The sequence below is a fragment of the Equus caballus genome, chromosome X, assembly GCF_041296265.1.
Source record: "Equus caballus isolate H_3958 breed thoroughbred chromosome X, TB-T2T, whole genome shotgun sequence".
Taxonomy (NCBI): Eukaryota; Metazoa; Chordata; class Mammalia; order Perissodactyla; family Equidae; genus Equus; species Equus caballus.
Genome location: NC_091715.1, coordinates 44,209,157 through 44,225,921, shown reverse-complemented (window position 1 = coordinate 44,225,921; position 16,765 = coordinate 44,209,157). Strand labels below are relative to the sequence as shown.

Sequence of the window (16,765 nt, the reverse complement as noted above, 5' to 3'; positions counted from 1 at the left end):
GCAATGGCCTTTGACTCATGATTTGGCATGAAAAAGATGAGCAGGGTCAGTCAAATTTTCTCTCTCTGGAATCTGACAAAGGCTAGTTAAGCAGGGATCTGAAAGTAAAACAATGCTTTGGGATCATAACAAGCCAAAGCCATCTGAAAGTCAAAGTTCTGGGGAAACAGAAGCTACATAAAAAGAGCAAGCCATTTGGGAAGAAAACAGAATAAAATAAAGTATAGTAATTAAAGGCAGAGCATTAGACTGAAAGTCCACATGCTTCTGCTGCTCAATCCACAAAGCTGCCCTCAATCCAAGTCTACCCTTCAGTTCTAACTTTATGAGGATCATCAAAGCACAGTTCCTGTTCTTGATCTGTGTATTAGTTTTCTATTGTTACTGTAACTGATTACCACAGATTGATGGCTTAAAACAACACACATTTATTATCTCATAGTTCTGTAGGTTAGAAATCTGACATGGGTCTCACTGGGCTAAAATCAAGGTGTTAACAGAGCTGCATTCCTTCTGGAGGCTCTAGAATAGATCTGTTCCCTGGCCTTTTCCAGCTTTAAGGGGCTACCTGCATTCCTTGGTTTGTGGCCCAATCCTCCTCCATCTCCAAAGCTAACAATGCTGCATCTCTCTGATACTGCTTCGCTCCTCACATCTTTTCTTTGACCCTCTCTTCTGCCTTCCTCTTCCACTTTAAAGGACCTTTATGATTACATTGGGCCCAACCAAATAATTTCCCTATTTTATTTTATCTTTCTTTGCTTTTTTTAGGTTTAATCATACAAGAGAGGGATTTATTTTTTTTTATCAAGGTCACATTGGTTTACAACATTGTGTAAAATTTCCCTATTTTAAAGTCAGTTTATTAACAACCTTAACTCCATCTACAACCTCAATTCCCCTTTGCCATATAACCAAACATAGTCACAGGTTCTAGGGATTTGCACATGGACATCTTTGGGGGACCATTATTCTGCCTACCACAAATTCTGTTGAGATCTCATATATATCACCCTCAAATGCCCACCTTGACAATGCATATGTAGCCAAGGAAATCTGACGTGATTAACAACTTCTTCATTAGTTAAGTAGAGACTGATCCTCTTTTTTTCAAAATCAAAGACATTTTTCTAATACTCTCATAAATAATAAATAAACAAAGATCAGATAGATCAGATAGAACATGATTATATTTTTAAGATGATCTTGATTAGCAACAAACTCGTCAACACACTCTAAATGTTAGATCAGTGGTTCCCACTGACTGATAGCATTTCAGAAGCTATTTTGGGGATTGAAATTGGGCTTCCAGGTGCTTGTTTTCCAAATGAAAACATACAACACACTCATCTGCTCTCCAAAATCTACCATCTATCCTCACCATTATTTCATAAAAGAACATTCAACACCAAAAAGGTAGAAAAAAATTTAAGAATAATGTGTACTTCTTTAAATCATCTTAGCTTAATAGAAAATAAATTGTATTATCAGTTTTCTAATTTTGCTGATCTTTGACCAGTTTTTTTAAATCGCCTTTAAGATTGATTTACCTGTAGCAACTGCACCATTGTCCACTTGTGTCAAGGACTGGGGGCGACTGCGAAGTTTGCTTTTGAAAGATCTTGGTCTACGTGGTGATGCAGGTGGCAGAGGAATCTCTGATGATTGGACTTTGCTATCTTTAATTGCCCGAAGGCGTTCATAGAGCTCCTGCAGCTCCTTATTCTGCTGGGTTTGAAGATTTACCACCTCTTGAATGTGTCTGAATGAAAATCATGCAGAAAATATTTTAATGGCCCTGGCACCACACAGATGAGCCAAGAAATTCTATACCAGTACAAGTAAAGTTTAACAAGGAATTTAGATTAAGAATGTGGAAATAGAGAATATTTTCACAATTTTAGGATGGGAAATGCCTTCCTACGTATAACATTAAACTAATCAGACATAAAAAGGTAAATAAATTGACAAAAACAAATTTCTAAAACTTCAATATAGTGGAAAACAATAAAACAAAATTTAGAGTCACATGGTATTGATAATATTAACCTTTTATTATATGTTGCAAGTGTAAACAGGAAGAAAATATTTGCAATATAAGTAAAAGGTTAATATTGAGAATATATAAATAGTTCCTAAAACTCAATAAGAAAAAAAGAAACAACCTTATAGGAAAAAGCAAAAAGAATATGAAAAGCCAACTCCACAGAAGAGGAAATACAAGTAGCCAATAAATATGAGATGATGTACAACATCACTATTTTATTTTTTAAAAATACTTTTAATTCATCTGATTGGAATAAAACTAAAACAATCGATAATATCTAGTCTAATGTTAAGAGTGGGAAAACAGGCCCTTTCATTTATTTTTGTTTGGTGTGTAAAATGGTATAGCTACACTGGATGACAATTTTAGCAATACCTATCAATTTAAAATGTACCCATCTTTTAAGCCAGCACTTCTACTTTTACGTATCTATCCCATAAAAATATTCAGCTAAGTATGTAAAAATATAAGGATGTTCACTTCAACATTGTTTACATAAGCAAAACATGGGATAAAACTGAAATGTCCATTAAGGAGAAATTAAACTTTAAATGGCTACCTGGTATTCCAATGTATGGAATAAAGATTATTTGTGCAAACATGAATATATATATAGGTGACAATGTCAAGTCAAAAAATTGTAGAATAACATGTATATTATGATCCCACTTTTGTAAAAAGCAAAAACTGTATATTTGTAAATGAATAGAAAAATGAGTGTAGGGGACTAAGAACAAAGGAGGATGTTTCGGACAAAGGGGTAGTGATTTGGGACTTCAAAGGTGAGGAAGGAAATTCACATGGAGATGGAAAAGCAAATGTTTGTTAGACAACTGTTTACTGGGCCACCCTAGAAAGAATGTGGCCCAGAGACAGGATTTTGGATTTCAATAAGATGGCCTTGTTGGGGCCTTTCTTATCACATCTATTTTACATTATACTATAGTTATCTCATGGTATTAGCTCCTTCTTGCAACAGGCCTTCTGCGTTAAATTCTTTTAGGCAGTTTGGGGGAAGGCTAAATGTTCTTCCTGAGTCTTCTGAGCCTTTATTGTCTTCAGTTCAAAATAACCCTCATACCAGAGTGGTGCATCTTGGGGCAGCCTCCCCTGAACCCATCAACAGGCAAGATACATACCAAACAGTTCACAGTGATTGCCTCTGAGAAATGAGATTAGGGCATAAGAAATAGGAGACTGTTTTGTGTGCCTTTTTACTGTTGTGATATTATGATTTATAATAAAAAATATATATTTGGTCTTTGTCCCTGCTTCTGGCACACAGCTCCTAAAACCCTTGTAATTTCCTAAGTGACAAAAGTAATGGGAAAATCTTTTGTTATGATATTTGGTCTTTTGTCCTCAGATAGGTCCAGTTCCTATATGAAATAGCTCCAGGGTAATAAAGGTGAAAGGAGTGTCCTGTTATTCATAACAAGTCCCTTTGAATCACAACTGAGTGTATGTTAATGAAGTGACTTTTGAAAAGCCCCTAAGAATGGGGTGACTGGTTGCCAGGGGAACCAACCCTGTGATTACAGAGCAGGAACTTTCAGCCCCTCTCTCCCCACCTCTGGGAAGGGTAGAGGGGCTGGAGATTGAATTAATCACCAAAGGCCAATAATTTAATCAATCATGCCTACTGTAATGAAGCTTCCCTAAACATCCCTGAAGTTCAAAGAGCTTCCAGGCTGGTGAATACATGGAAGTGCTGGGAGAGAGGCACTCTCAAGACGGCATGGAAGATCCACGCCCCTTCCCCTATACCTTGCCATCTGGCTGTTCCTGGGTTGTATCCTTTTATAATAAACTGCTAATCTAGTAAGTAAACTGTTTTCCTGAGTTCTGTAAGCCACTCTAGCAAATTAACCAAATCGGAGGAGGGGATCATGAGAACCTCCGATTTATAACAGGTTGGTCATAAGCATAGGTAACACTACCTGAACTTGTAACTGGCATCTGAAGAGGGGGCAGTCTTGTGGGACTGAGCCCTTAACCTGTGGGATCTGATGATCTTTGTTGTTGTCAATCATTAAAATGTCACCAATTCTAAATTAGCTACCAATCAAATACTTAGTTCTATAAAACCCAGGGCAATCAGATTTGTGACAAAAGAGAAACAGTCCTTACTTTTCTCGCAATCTTTGAAGCTCCACTTTCAAGTCCTCATCCTCTATTTCTGACTCATCATCACTGCTCATTGGGGAAGATGGCGAATAGAAGAGTGAGCTCTGTGCTTGAGCATAGGCTTTTTCTTCACCAAGTGGTAAGCACTGATCACTCTCTGGACCAGTCTTTGCCACTGACTTCCCTTTCCCAGAAAGAGCGGCTGAAAATTCACTATCAGAACCAGGCTGTTTCCCAACTGTAAGTATCTCTATCTCTTTAACCAACAGTTCAGATCCAGACTGCATGCTACTTCCTGTGGCTGAATTTTCTTCCAATTCTTTTTCTGGGGTCATGGAAGAAACATCAGTCTCACAAGCTGTGCTGAAAGATGAGAATTTGTCACCTTGTTTGGGAATTCTTTTGTCTTCTTTAAAGGTTTCGTGAAGAAATTGTAACTTCTGAGAAGAAAATGAAGTTTGTGGATTATGTGTGGCAGGTTCCATTTCTACCAAATGAGACTTTGCTGTTTCAGTAAAGGCTTCTTCACTAGAATGGCTTGTCATTTCACTGAACGCTGGTATGTGTTCCACTCCAAAAGATGTCACTTTCACTGACTGCTGCTGAGGAACTGTAATCACCTGAGATATAAAAAGGCAACAGTGGCTGGCTCTGCCTAACCAAAGAGTAAACCCATAAAGAAATTCAATATCAATATATGGCACAGACAAGTGGATGGTCTGCTGTAATGTATACATTGATAATACCAAAACTTAAAAATTCCATCTATACTCCCCATATTCAAAGTCTTTCAACTGGGCCTCTTGGATAAATAGAGTTGGCTTCATATTGCTCAAATAAAACTTCATAATGAAAAAGAATTCCATAATTAAATTTACCAAGATTCTAAAGGATGTTTTATAAAAAAGGTTTATAAAAAAAGATGACCCAACCACCCACCAAAAGATGACCCATTTCTGTGCTCTCTTCCACCTACTAAAATCCCCATTTCTTTAGACTTACCTTTACTGGGTAGTTTCAAAAAGTGAGGGGATATGTATAAATGGAACAAATTAAATATGATGTGATCTACATTTAAAATAAGTATCATCTACAGACCAAGATCTTCAATACTTTTACCTTTTATGTCCTTATAGATCAGAATTCAACCAAAGACACAAACCTGGAACCGACCCCGCTGAAATGATCCACTCATGGCTTTACATCTACTCAAAGCCCTGGTATCAGCTGTGGACTCTCCTGTCAGAGGAATGGGATCAGGAGCAACTGCTGATCTCCTATCTTCTGTTTCCACTGCAAGTTTTGCCAAATTGTAAGCAGAAAAAAGAAAATTGTTTGTTAAGACTAAATTTGTTTACATTACCAAAAATGAAGAAAAGTAGAAAAAGCTTAATTCCTGCTAGACAATTAAAAAGTGTTAATGTAATAAGCAACACTGTAGAAGTCCCTAACTCTAAATCAGACATTGCAAAATTTAACCCAAGACTTAGTATCTATATGAAATGAATAACTGTAAAACCAAATTAGTTACAAAAAGAAAAATAAAATGGCATGACATTAATGGTATATGTCACATACATGGGCTACATGGAAAAAGTGGCAAGATTTGTGTATGAACAATAACAAAAAAAAACCACCAGAATTAAATGAAAAGTGATGTTACCTAGTCTATGTTCCTGACTGTAAGCACACTACCTTGACGGACTTTTGATCTCTTGAAAAAGCTGGTTGACTGCCGTAGCCTGTATGCCCAGCTTTTTAATTTGCGAGTCCAGGATTTCTTGCTAATAGGATTTTTGAGACTAGGACAAGTAAAGCTTAGGCCAAAATATCCACCTCCTGTCTGCAGATGAATGGCTCCACCGCCTGACACAGCAGCAGGATAGGCCTCTGGATCCCCTGGAAGTGAAGCATCTGGGGACATCTCCTAATGGAGATAAAAAGAGAAAAATCAAAGTGGTAATAATTTAGGTAAGGTAGAGCAGTTGTTTGTTTATACCATTGGAGTTCCTGTATGGAGTAATCAGTAATCAAAAATAGAATGCTATGTATACTTGCATTAATAGTACCATATCAGACTGAACCCAAAGTATTCAACTTATAGGAATTAAGCATTCCCCTTTCTTTAAAAATATTATTTAGACTTTAGATAAATAAAATTAATCTTCCACTCTAGAATATTTTCATTATAGCAACTTTGAAAACTGAAAATTAAAACTAAAATTATTTTCTTCATATGCACCAATTTACTAAAAAAGGTTACTGAAACCCCATGCTCTTGAAATGAAATTTTTCATTTATGCTATTATTTAAGAGTGTTAGTTAAAGATGCCCAACACACATGATAACACAGAAAAACAAGATATCTAGGCATTTAGATTTACAGAGGAATATTACCCAAATCAAGTTTCTTATTTATGTAAGCACACAGAAATTTACAATGGACCTCTAAATCATTTCAAAGTCATGTTCTAAAAATTGTTAACATCAGGCCACAGCTGGCTATAAAATCACTCTCCCCTCTACTTGTCCTCCCATCCCTTCCTGCAAAAAGCCAGAATTAACTGTTGTATTCTAAATGAGTACTTTAAAAACAAATTTCCTGTAATAATTAATATAAAAAATTAATATACACAACCACAAATACTTTTGGAAACATGAGAATGGCCACTGCTAACCTAGAAAACTAAAGAGTATTTAAAAGCTCAAAGAATGTGGGGCTGGCCCCGTGGCCGAGTGGTTAAGTTCGTGCGCTCCGCTGCAGGCGGCCCAGTGTTTTGTTGGTTCGAATCCTGGGCGCGGACATGGCACTGCTCATCAGACCACGCTGAGGCAGCGTCCCACATGCCACAACTAGAAGAACCCACAACGAAGAATACACAACTATGTACCGGGGGGCTTTGGGGAGAAAAAGGAAAAAATAAAATCTTTAAAAAAGAAAAAAGCTCAAAGAATAAGATTTAGCATTTGTTTAAAGGAAGACAGCCTAAGCAGCACTAAGTATACTGCAGTCTTGGGTAAGCATTATTAACACTTAGGGCAGGTCAGCAGTTATTGAAAGTAAAATTCTGAACAATCAGTTTTTATTTTTCAAAGTCCCATTTTGGACTAGTAATAATGTCACTGACTAATTGCCCCGAGGAACTCAAGGGAGCTTTCAGAAGCATTTAACTGTTTCTCTAAATTGGTTTTTTTCTTTGTTATGTTAAGAGATGCAATCACCAAGCACCCTGAACCAGACCAAACCTCACCACGAGAGCGATGGCTGTGTAAATGGTCAGAAAAGTGCCCAAGAGATGACCTTTGCCTCATTTTTAATGCTAAGATCTCCGCCCTGGGAGGAGTTTAGGACTTATTACCATAACATGTGATGTATACGGAAGCATGTTTTCCACCTGAGCCTGTGCAAGTGAATACCCCCCTCTCCCTTTTGAATATTCATTCCCCATCCAAAATAAAAGGCCCCTGCTGTCCTGTGCTAGGGGAGAGCCACAACTTTGGAAGTGATTCTGCATGGTCTCCTATTTGCTGCCAATAAACTTTACTTTGTGTGACAACTACTTCTGGTGGAGAGTCTGATATTAACTCACTAGAAAGCAAACCCACTCATGAAGAGAAAAAAGATCTTTTAATAATATTACAATTTAGAAAGTGTTACATTGGTCCCACTGAAATTACAGAAAAGATTTTTAATAAGTAATAACTGGATCAAGATGGTAAATTAAATACAAGTTCTAGCCTCCCTTACCAATCCAAATCCACAAACAAAACAGGAAAAACAGATGTAGACACATGCATATATGACTACATGAGGAAAAAGCAGCCCATGACATATGCAGTAACTGTTTCAAAATGCTGCAAACGGGTGACAGATATGGGCAGCAGGAGAGAGCCCTGGCCAACTCAAAGGATGGGTGGTTGGCTAGAATGCTTGCAAAGCTATACACATCTGTCTCCTATCTGTCTCTTCAACATCATCTCATGACTCTCCTACTTACTGGCTTTCTTTTGGTTCCTTGACCAGGTCTCCACCTGTCAAATGTTACCACCATATACAAGTCCTTCTTTGACTACCCTATATAGAGTAACCCCCCAGTCTTTCTATCATAACCCTTTACTTTAATTACCTTATTTGTTTAGGGTCTATCTTCCCCCACTAGAATGTGAGCTCCACAAAAAAAGAGATCTTGACTTATTCACTGCTCAGTATTCACTGAATGAAAAAATGAACTGGTTGGGGTACCAAAGAAGGAACAGCCAGGCAGTTCTGCCCCTTCCCTCCCCACCTCCACAGCAAGCAAAAGACAGCAGAGCCATCTGCTCCCAAATAAGAGTGGTGAGAGGAAAATGTTTGTGGCCAAGAGAAAGGTCAGCAATATAGGGAGAACACCACATCCAAGAGGAAGGGGAAGCCCTTCTACCTTTGAAAACTAGCTACTAGGCCACCCTCTGGGCGGCATTAAACACAAGTTTCAACATCCAGTGCCAGGAAGTATGTCCCACGCCTTTCCCACAATTACTGGAGGAAGGCTACAGTAATTATATATAGCATTTACAGACAGAATCTTATGGAGGAAAAAGAAAAATCAGTACAAACTAAGAATCACCAAACACTTACGGTAAATCAACACTATAAGAAAACACTAAACTCAACAAACAGAAGAATAATCAAGGAAACAGCATTAATAGCACAGAATAAGACTTTAATATCTTCAGAGATATATGTGAATATACTACATCCATGAGAAGAATGAACTACAGTTACTAGAATTAAAAATGTAATCCCTGACATAAAAAAATAGTGAATGGGAGATTGGAAACAGGTTAAAAATTGAGAAATTCTCCCAGTACAAAAGGGAAAAGGACAAAGAGATGGAAAGCATGAAATGAAAAATTAATAGATAAGAAAAACAGGAAATGAAGAAACGAAATTGTCTATTCACAGATGATATAATCTTATATATTATATAGAAAATCCTAAATAATACACCAAAAGCTATTAGAGCTAATAAACAAACTCAGCAAAGTTGAAGGATACAATATCAACACTCAAAAATCTGTTGTATTTCTATATACCAGCAATGAAAAACTTGAAAAGAAAATGAAGAAAACAATTCCATTTATAACAACAACAAAGAGAATAACAAATGATGCTGGAACAATGGATAGCCACAAGCAAAAGAATGAAGCTGGACCCTTATCTCACACCATATATAAAAATTAACTCAAACTGATCCTATCATCTGTACTTAATCAAGTGTGACGCAAAATAAAGACACTTTTAGACATAAAAAAAAAAAACAAATTAGTCGCCCATGCAACATATTTAAAAATATTACTTATGGGGCCAGCCCAGTGGTGCAGCGGTTAAGTGCACACGTTTGGCTTTGGCGGCCTGGGGTTCGCCGGTTCGGATCCCGGGTGCAGACATGGCACGGCTTAGCAAGCCATGCTGTGGTAGGCATCCCACAAATAAAGTAGAGGAAGATGGGCACAGATGTTAGCTCAGGGCCAGTCTTCCTCAGCAAAAAGAGGAGGATTGGCAGCAGATGTTAGCTCAGGGCTAATCTTCCTCAAAAAAATAAAAATAAAAATAAATAAAAATATTACTCATAGAAGCATTTTGGGGTGAGGGGAAGGAATTCTAGGACACCAGAAACAGTGGCAGATAAGTTTGACCCAGCTATAGCAATGAACACTTGAAACAAACAAAAGAATCCATTTGACTGTGACACTTGGAAGAGTCTACTTTGAGCAACAAAGTTTAAATGACGGGAACTACATTTCATTTTTTAATGGTTCTAGTCACATTACATGATCATCGAATAACATATAATCATAACATAAATGCTATTTATTGATTTCAATTCTTCAAATCAACCTACAAACCATGTGCAACTAAATACAGATGTTATAAACTCTGCCAATGTTAAAAAGTAATTTAAGTAATAAAAACTGGGAGGTGTACAGGGAAGAAAAGTGGAGGAAATGGAAAATATAATAATTTCCTCACCCTTCACAGCAATGAGTCAATAGGTATTGTCTATAATAATTAAATCATCGATGATGACAGATGGAAACTAGACTTTTGGTGGTGAACACAATGTAGTCTATACAGAAGTAGAAATACAATGATGTACACCTGAAATTTATATAATGTTATAAACCAATGTTACCTCAATAAAAAATATATAAACAATTAAATTTTTTTTAAATTACTAAGTCAAAAAATAGATAAGTATATTATTTACAAGTTATTTATAGCAATGACCACAAGAATTAAAACCAGGAACTTAACAGTGTTTGGGGAGTGGGATGGGGTGTGGGAGGGTGTTAACACAACAATTACTTTTAATTTTCTATCCTTCTGAATTGCTTTCATGTTTATGCATTAATTGCATAATTTAAAATTACTAGTTTACAAAAAATAAATGATTAAATTGTATCTATTCGATGGAATGTTATACCATTGTTTAAAAAAGTTAAGTGAGGTGGAACTATGTGTAGTGACATGGATAGATGGAAAATAAATGCATAACAGCACATGTATATATAGAAGAAGTATATGTACATAAATGTATAATATGTATCTATGTCATTATAAATATATAGTACATATAAAGAAGTATTTCTTTTTTTTTTTAAAGATTTTATTTTTTCCTTTTTCTCCCCAAAGCCCCCCGGTACATAGTTGTATATTCTTAGTTGTGGGTCCTTCTAGTTGTGGCATGTGGGATGCCGCCTCAGTGTGGTTTGATGAGCAGTGCCATGTCCGTGCCCAGGATTCGAACTGAAGAAACACTGGGCCGCCTGCAGCGGAGCGCGCGAACTTAACCACTCGGCCACGGGGCCAGCCCCAAAGAAGTATTTCTATATAAATATTTGTATGTTAATTAGAACCATGTCTGGAAAGATTTATTAACAGGTATGTCTATAGGTTTGGAACTGAGGTGGATTTTACTTTACATACACACATATACTAGTTATATAATAATAATAATAAGGAGATACAGTGCTAAAGATTCAGAAAGATGTCTATGATATGATATAAAAAATCAACTTGCGAAACAATATGTATAAATAGCACAATCCTATTTTTGTGAATAAAAAGTATAAGTTGTAAATAGATCTGTGTAAGCTTAAGTCAAGAAAAATAAATAAGTACCAAATAGTGGATAAGCACCAGATAGTGGTTACTTGTGTGATTTGAAGTGATAGAAAAGAGAAATTAAATTCCTACATGACTTAATTTAAAAACAAGTCATGAGACTATGGATAATTTTACTTTTTTTTTTTCCTGAGGAAGATTAGCCCTGAGCTAACAACTGTGCCAATCTTCCTCCACTCTATATGTGTGTTGCTGCCACAGCATGGCTGACTAGTGGTGTAGGTCTGTGCCCAGGATCTGAACCCGTGAACCTGGGCCACCAAAGCAGAGCATGCTGAACTTAACCACTATGCTGTGGGGCCAGCCCCTTTACTTTCCTTTTTCAAAAATATTGCAAATAAATTAATACCCACAAAAACAAGATTAAATTAAAACCACAAATTTTTTTATAAAGGAAACTGATACCAGGCATTTTTAAGTGGAAATCTAAAACTAAGTTCTTCCTACCGACTAAAACAATCTATAAATCAGTCCTGTTCTGTCGTTAATACAAAAATAGACATTGCTCGCAAGTTCCCAGCTAATTCACCAGAGGGTTCTCTTACCAAAGACAGTTCTGCTGTGTCTATTGAGTAGTTCTGGGCACCTGCAGCCCAAGTCAAGGCCTTCTTAAATACCTGTGACTTCAGAATCTTGTGACATAGACAATTGCATTTCAAAGGACAGAACTTTAGGGAAAAAAAGGCATTTCTTTAAAAGCATAACAATAAGGTATTGGTTAGAAAGAATGATACTTACATGTAAACATAATTCGCTGGGTACAGAAGTTATCACATTCAGGTCCCTTTTGAACACTGATATGTTAGTAGGCTGACTTGCAGCCACATTGGACAGAATCTTAGAGCCTGTCTGCTGAAAATTAGGGGACTGTGCAGGACTATCTTGAATTCCACAGTGACTGATGGCTACGACTTCTGGCACTGGACATGAGAGTGTATCTTCAGCAGAGGAAGAAAATGGAGAGTCTATGCTTTGAGTATCCTTCTGACTCTCAGGATAGATGCTAGATATACTATGCTCCTGATAGAGCAAGTTTCTTAATTTTTCATCCAGAGTTTTAATTCGGTTGTCTGCAAACTCCATTTTTGGAGGTCTTTCCCCATCTGATTCCAGGACAGTAGTGGGTAGAAGGGTAGTCGGTTCAAGGCTGGGAGTCTGAGTGGGAATGACCATCTTAGAAGAACTTGCTTCAGTGTTCACTGTGGTTTCTCCTTCTTGGGAAATAAACTCTGTATCCATAGTCGGCTGCTGCACTAAGGATTGAGGCTTTTGATCAGACATACATGCCGGAGTTGTAAGAGAGTTACCAGCAATCTGAGTTGACTCACCAGGATGGGCCATAAGTACATCAGCCTGATTGGCAGCTTGGTGACATGGATACACAGGTAGGAACATGCTTGCTTGGTTGGTGAGTCCCTCACATTCAACTGGGACTGCATGAACTGAAGTAGCAGTATAACTGGAACTAGTAGCAACTGGTGCCATTATCTGCCTGTCATCTTCCACTTGATAAAATATAGCTGGCTGCTTAGTTTCCACACTGGCATATTCAGAAATCTTACCATCAACTACATCCTTGTGTTCTGATTTGGAGGTGAAAAGTACACGCTGGCATGGATTATTTTCTAGAGTGAGCAGTGTGTCCTGTGATATTTCCTTATTACTGGTGTTTCTTGGACCTGGAACAATAACAAAGAATGGCTAAGCATGTACAAAGCATGGACTAGTACCCAAACTCAAAAGGGACAGGAGGAATAAGGGGCAAACGAGAACCTGTATGAAAGTACTCATAAATAAGATTCAAAATACACAGAATTCAATCTGTCAGGGGAAAAAACCTTTTAAAAAAATAAATGTTAAGTAAAAAATGGCTTAAGTTATACCCTAATATTAACATCTTCACAAATGCTTATGAAAATTCTCAAAAGCATAGAATAGCCATGAAAATAAGTTAAAAATATGGTCTATATACTTGCATCCCCATCCTCCAAATCTGGATAAAGGTGGCAGACAATGAATGCTTACTAAAATGTGGCTGTAGTCCAGGAACTGCAGACATGGACGGCTGAAAAGAAGGAGGAGACTGAGCCTCACGGTTTCTTATCGTTTGATTGATACAGAATCGCCACCGACCAACTGGGGATGACTGAGGAGCAGATTCATCTGTAGAAAGAATTAGTAAAAATTAATATGCTAAGAAATTGTCAATATATTTACCTTATTGACTAAGGAAACCAGGTTAAAACACCAATTTGTCTTGTATCTCCATTTCTAACAGCACTAGGACTTGTGTAATTTATAAGACCAGACCTCCCAATCCTGACCAATACTCTAAAGAACTAAGCACAAGATACCTTTAGAGAAGGATTTTAGATTCTACTGAAACAAACATTGTATCAGTAACAATTAGAAGCAGGGTACTTTTTGGGAAAAAATGGAAAACACTTTTTCCATTAAAACCTACATCTGTTCTGTATCATGATATGGTCGTATTTACATAAATCTATATGAGTATTAAAATTTACAGAACTATACACCAAAGGAAAAAAAGTTCAATTTTACTGTATGACAACTTAAAAAATAAAGTTAAATAAGCCCCTAAAGCTTTACTCCTCCTTTGTAAAGTTATTCAAATAAGTAGTTCTCTCTTAAACTTTACCCTACTTAGTCAGAAATCTGCTCAGACTCTTGATAATGAGAAAAAGAAGACAGAGGAGGACCCTGGCATCCGAACACAAACTAAATTTCAGGGTAAGTGGTATCTGGTTCCATGACTCCCACACCACCTGTTGCTTCTTCATGTTGTTATAATTCCTTCCGAGGTCCTCATTTGCCTATGGCTCTTCTCCCCCTCCCAGATACTCTAAATATACCCATGACCAGAGCTGAGAAGAATGGAGAGATAAAGTCATCAGAAAAGAAAATAGAAGACCCCATTTTTATCTGGAAGTTTATCTGGTATCTGATTTACAAAAACTTATCAGTGATCAGAGCAGACAGAAGCATATCGCTAGTAGAATGAAAGCAAGATATGAATGACTATTAAAACATGAGGCAAACTTAGAACATAATGATTTTAGTTAAAGTTTCTGTCCATCTGATATCAGAGGGAAAAAAACTTACCAGTTAAGTTCAAACAGTAAAGCTGTTAAACGTCATCAGTACTGTGACTGCTTTTCTGGTAACATACCATGTGACGACTCAGAAATAATAAATCAGATAAAGAACCAACACTTGGAGGAAACTTGGAGAATGTTTTTACTTTTTCTTTTACTTCTTACTTCTGGGCTACAAAGTCCTCCCAAAGTATGGAAAACCCTACATTAACAATTTATCAAATTCCTTTATTGGCTAACATCCTTCCCAATGAAGATGTGTAAATTAAAAGTTTCCAAATGTCTTGCTTCAAAAGCCAAATGGTAAATTTTATTAAATATACTTACTGCTGGTGTGGGTGGGTGCAGAATTTATCTGTACTTGTTCAGATGATCCTGTCTGAATTAAAAATGAATAGATAAATAAAGAAGTTCCTGATCCATATCCGAAAAGACCTATGTACTACACAACTGCTCTTACTTGGCTACTGTTGGGTTCCACGGTAACAGAGTCAACTCCAATGGCTCTTTCTGCAGCAGAGTGGACATGAAGGATCTCCTGGGCTTGACCTACAATAGCTCTCAATTCTTCTACAAATTTTTCTTTCTCACTTTCCAGCACAAAGTTATCTTCGACCTATCCAAAAGTAAAAGTAAGTCTATTCACAAGAATGAATTTAGTTTCTTCAAAATTATAAAATTGTATCAATGGTGACTACTCTAAAGAAAAATAAATTAAAATTAAGTATTTAGATCTAAATGTCACGACAGAATTAACAAAGACCAGTAATAAAATGCCACATAATATATTAAATTATTCTTCCTATTTTTTTTTTTTATCATTCTTTCTATATTGAGACCACTGACGTTTGTCAGATTGGCACTACCTACCAGAGAAGAAGCCAGCATTTAAGAAAATATCTGGCATTCTATAAAGTGAATGTCATTTGAAGAACATAACTGAGGCAATGTCTATGTTTAAAACTAGGATGTTCAAACCCCAAAGCTTTTAAATCAAAAATCACAAAATGAAACATCTCTAAAAGATGATAAAAAATGGCCCAGAGACAGTTCAGAAAATGCTGCCAAATGAGGCACAACTGACAAAATTATTAACTTGTAAAACGTTTACTTCTACTTGGCCAGGAATGCACATGCAAATAAAACTGGCAGAAACAAAAGCATATACTTTCCCTGACACCCTAACCCATCCCTCACAAAGAGGGGAAAAATACTAACGTAAGCCTAACAATTCAAAGAAAGTATGAAAACTAAATGAAATGATGAACATTACTTGAACAACCATATGTAAGATGTTATATCATTAGCTAACATATTAGAATTACCTGGGGAACTTGACAAACCATTCATGCTTATACCTCACGTCCAAAGATTCTCATTTAATTACGGACCCAGGCAATGGAAGTTTTTTTAAAAGGTTCCACAGGTGATTTTAACATGCAGCCAGGGACAAGAACCACTGACTTAGATCATCTCTTAATTAAACCCCCTAATATTTTGCAGATAAATATACTGAAACCAGAGGAAGTACAGTGACTTACTCTTGATCATAATCAATTTAGCTCTGTACAAATTTTAAAAACTAACAGCACCCTAAAAGAAGATGGCTCTGAATAAATGGGGGGAGAGTAGGAGGGGAAAAAGAGACAGAGAATGCTGAAAGGAAAATAACTTGGTTTTATTGTACTTACCATATAGTCTGCAATATCCTCTGGAGCATCACCATCAACATCAAACTTGAAGGTGACCATCTTATTATTGTGTGTCTCCAGTTGACACTCTACCATGTTATCTCCAGAGGTTGACACCTGGGCACAAACATTTCACTGGTTTAAGAATCAGTCATTGCCTTCTTTGCAAATGGTACAAGGAACATGTTGATGAACTCACATACAATATACGGGAAAAACGGTTTAAAATGCTGAGAATCTAAAAAGATTCTGTTTTACCTGTGATGAAATACTGTCCAAACAGCCATTCTATGACAAATCTAAGGTTCAAATTACTCAGTAAAAAATAAGTTAGAAATGTGATCTTGTGGGAAACAAAAGGGAACACAACTTTTATAAAAAGGCAAAAAATAGTCACTATAGCTGTCTGCAATGCAAAGATCTAAGTTCAGTGATTCACTTCCAAAATTCTCTTAATCCCACAGACTCTTTAAGCAAAAGAAAATGCACTGCTAATGGAAATGTAAACTGGTCCAACCTTTCTGGACAGTGATCTAGCAACATGTATTTAGAAACTTTAAAAATCATCATACTCTTTGACCCACTATTTCTACTTCTAGGAATCTAGCATAAGGAA

At 36.7% G+C, this 16,765-nt stretch overlaps 1 protein-coding gene and 1 long non-coding RNA gene across 8 annotated transcripts in view; one reads left to right on the top strand and one right to left on the bottom strand.

Moving 5' to 3' along the window:
* LOC102148059 (uncharacterized) overlaps positions 1–7,731 on the top strand; it is a 36,095-nt gene extending 28,364 nt beyond the window's left edge. The window contains exons 2-4 of the long non-coding RNA XR_002805375.2: positions 4,592–4,733; positions 5,311–5,486; positions 7,385–7,731. This is a non-coding gene — a long non-coding RNA (uncharacterized lncRNA). The remainder of the gene's footprint in view (positions 1–4,591; positions 4,734–5,310; positions 5,487–7,384) is intronic.
* WNK3 (WNK lysine deficient protein kinase 3) overlaps positions 1–16,765 on the bottom strand; it is a 169,150-nt gene that overhangs the window by 20,907 nt on the left and 131,478 nt on the right. For 4 of the 7 annotated variants that reach the window (XM_023633604.2, XM_023633601.2, XM_023633602.2 and 1 more), the window contains exons 13-21: positions 16,150–16,266; positions 14,919–15,074; positions 14,786–14,837; positions 13,368–13,505; positions 12,081–13,021; positions 5,870–6,101; positions 5,337–5,467; positions 4,178–4,794; positions 1,551–1,762 (exon numbers count right to left, since the gene is read on the bottom strand). In XM_023633604.2, coding sequence (XP_023489372.1) covers positions 1,551–1,762; positions 4,178–4,794; positions 5,337–5,467; positions 5,870–6,101; positions 12,081–13,021; positions 13,368–13,505; positions 14,786–14,837; positions 14,919–15,074; positions 16,150–16,266 — 2,596 coding nt within the window. The remainder of the gene's footprint in view (positions 1–1,550; positions 1,763–4,177; positions 4,795–5,336; positions 5,468–5,869; positions 6,102–12,080; positions 13,022–13,367; positions 13,506–14,785; positions 14,838–14,918; positions 15,075–16,149; positions 16,267–16,765) is intronic. The other 3 variants (XM_070257336.1, XM_023633605.2, XM_070257337.1) reach the window with 1 other exon arrangement.